Below are 2,373 nucleotides of genomic sequence, written 5' to 3' on the forward strand. Positions count from 1 at the left end.
GTCCATGTTTAATACTCAAACATAGATTACTATTCCCCACTAACTTAGTTTCGAGATATTGAAGTATTTTTATAAGCAAAAACTAGTCCACTATGTATGTGAACCGTAAATGCTGAGACGAGACATAAAGTTTGTTGAGATTTGTCACAAGGTTAGGAGCATGACTTTAGTGTTCACAAGGTTTTCACTTTTCTTATTGGTAATGTCAATAATGCTGCGTTGCTTTGCGGAAAACGATAGGAGGGTCTGCTGGTAGGTGTGGGTCATGGTGCGTACTAGTGGTGGTATGTGTGATGTGAAGTGAATGAAATCACGAGTGAATGTGGGCGGTGGCAAGTGCACTAGTCCTTGGAATCCTGTGAAACTGAAAATCACACACTCCCACTTTGAAAGTTCTTTGCCAGACACCTTGCGAGAGGAGTTAGCAGCAACAACTAATACAATGGGGGGCCAGAATCTATGGACGCCATTGTTGCTCTACAGTCGAGGCACCTCTTTTGTACAAAATATGCTTTTTTCCCTTTTGAAGTGTCTTTTGTCTTCCCGTCTTGCTCTTCGAGCATAAAAGCCTTGGCCCAACGTCTTCTACTTTACCTCTTCCAAAGAGTGCAACTCCATCATATCATGAGTTGAAGCATAAATTTCTCTTTGTGAGAGCTGTAGAGGACTCAAGCTTTCGACTTAGCGGCGTTAGGATCTCTCTCTCACACACAACACACAGCTAGGTCCAAGCTTTCTCATTCGAAATACAATTCTCTCTCTGTCTCTCTCCCCCATGCCAGAAAACACACACACACACGCACACGCGGTATATGAGCAGCGAGCCACAATTCTAGGTCTAGCGTTGTAAGCTTCTCTCTCTCACACACTCTCTCTCTCTCTCTCTCTCTCTCTCTCTCTCTCACACACACACACACACACACACACACACACTCTCTCTCTCTCTCCTCTCGCACGCGCACACGAACACGTCGCACAACATATTGTATTCTGTTTCCATCTGGGTCGATGTTGCCTGACCGGCTACAATGAGGCTACACAAATTCAACAGGGAGACCAGCTCCTCTCTGGCCGGCTTAGCCGAAGAAAAGAGGCGCACAATCGAGCTAAGAATCATATCAGCCCAGGACCTGAAGAAGGTGAGGCTTCTGGGGCGCATGCGGACGTACGCGGTGGCGTACGTGGACGAGGAGCACAAGGCCCGCACAAGTGTTGACGAGAAGGGCGGCCAGAATCCGGTGTGGAACGACGTGCTGACGGTGAGCGTGGCGGAGCGGCAGCTGCGCAGGGATTCGCTGGCCTGTCTAACGGTGGACATCTTCTGCCAAGGCGGCCGCATGGTGTTCGCACGGGACAAGCTGGTGGGCACCGTCCGAATCTTCTTGTCCGACGTCCTCAAAGAAGGGCCTGCACACAACCCCATCCACTGCCTGGCCTTCTGGATCCGCCTCTCGTCCGGCGATCCCCACGGCATCCTCAACGTCTGGATCCCGCCGACCGGCAAGTTCCTGCGCCGCCAACAACACTCCGACGATTTCTCCAGAATGCTCTTCTTCGAAGAGTTCAAAAAGCCCGATGTCAAGCATCATCTCATCAGCCCTGCACGTGCCATATCGCTGCCGGAACATCAGTACGTGCAAGAAGCGGAGACAGAAAGTTTCACCTTCGATTAATTACTCTATGTAAAGTCCATTGCATCTCACTTGCCTTTTTAATTAAGCTTAGGAACTATAAGGGTCCAAGCGATCTCTCATAGCCATGTCTAGGCCTCCTCTTGCATCAATTACACACCTTATTCTTTTAAATCATGTAATTATCCCTGCTACCCTTGCTTTGATTCTCATTTGCGCAACATCACAATATGATAAGGTGTAGCAAGGAAAGCTTACATGAGGAGTAGAAATATAAGCCTCATCATTTCTAGCCCCTCTAGCTTGTTGAAACGAGGAATGTTTTCTTCAATAGAAATATGAGTCTTATCATTTCTAACCCCTCCCTCCAACTTGTTGAAACGAGAAATGTTTTCTTCAATTCTCCACTTATATGTAATCTCAACCCCTCACTTGTACTAAATCACCACCTTAAAGTTATAACCCCTCCACTTGTAAGCATCTTCTTTACTTGTACTTCTAGGGTTTATAGCCTTGGGTGGAGATGCAATCAAAAGAAAAGTTGTAGATCTTAAAAATCTATGTAGGACAACGATCTTATATGCTTGATAGATGATATCATCATCGAGTGTGTAGATAGTAAGAAGTTATTTTTTCCAAAATAGATGAATAGCAAAGAGAATATCTACATGCCAAAATTTTTAATGAGGTATACAAATGATTGTGTCCTTTAAAATAAGTTACTTATCTTAGAGAATGTTTA

At 45.6% G+C, this 2,373-nt stretch overlaps 1 protein-coding gene across 1 annotated transcript; it reads left to right on the forward strand.

The window, feature by feature from the left end:
* The first annotated feature begins 425 nt into the window (after window positions 1-425).
* On the forward strand, window positions 426-1,992 carry LOC147639450 (BON1-associated protein 2-like). The gene has a single exon (XM_086783393.1). The coding sequence runs from the start codon at window positions 1,029-1,031 to the stop codon at window positions 1,671-1,673; it is 645 nt and encodes a 214-aa protein (XP_086639519.1). The 5' UTR covers window positions 426-1,028; the 3' UTR covers window positions 1,674-1,992.
* The last annotated feature ends 381 nt before the right edge of the window (window positions 1,993-2,373 follow it).

This window comes from Cibotium barometz, chromosome 4 (genome assembly GCF_041138505.1).
Source record: "Cibotium barometz isolate CiBa-2024 chromosome 4, ASM4113850v1, whole genome shotgun sequence".
NCBI classification, from domain to species: Eukaryota; Viridiplantae; Streptophyta; class Polypodiopsida; order Cyatheales; family Cibotiaceae; genus Cibotium; species Cibotium barometz.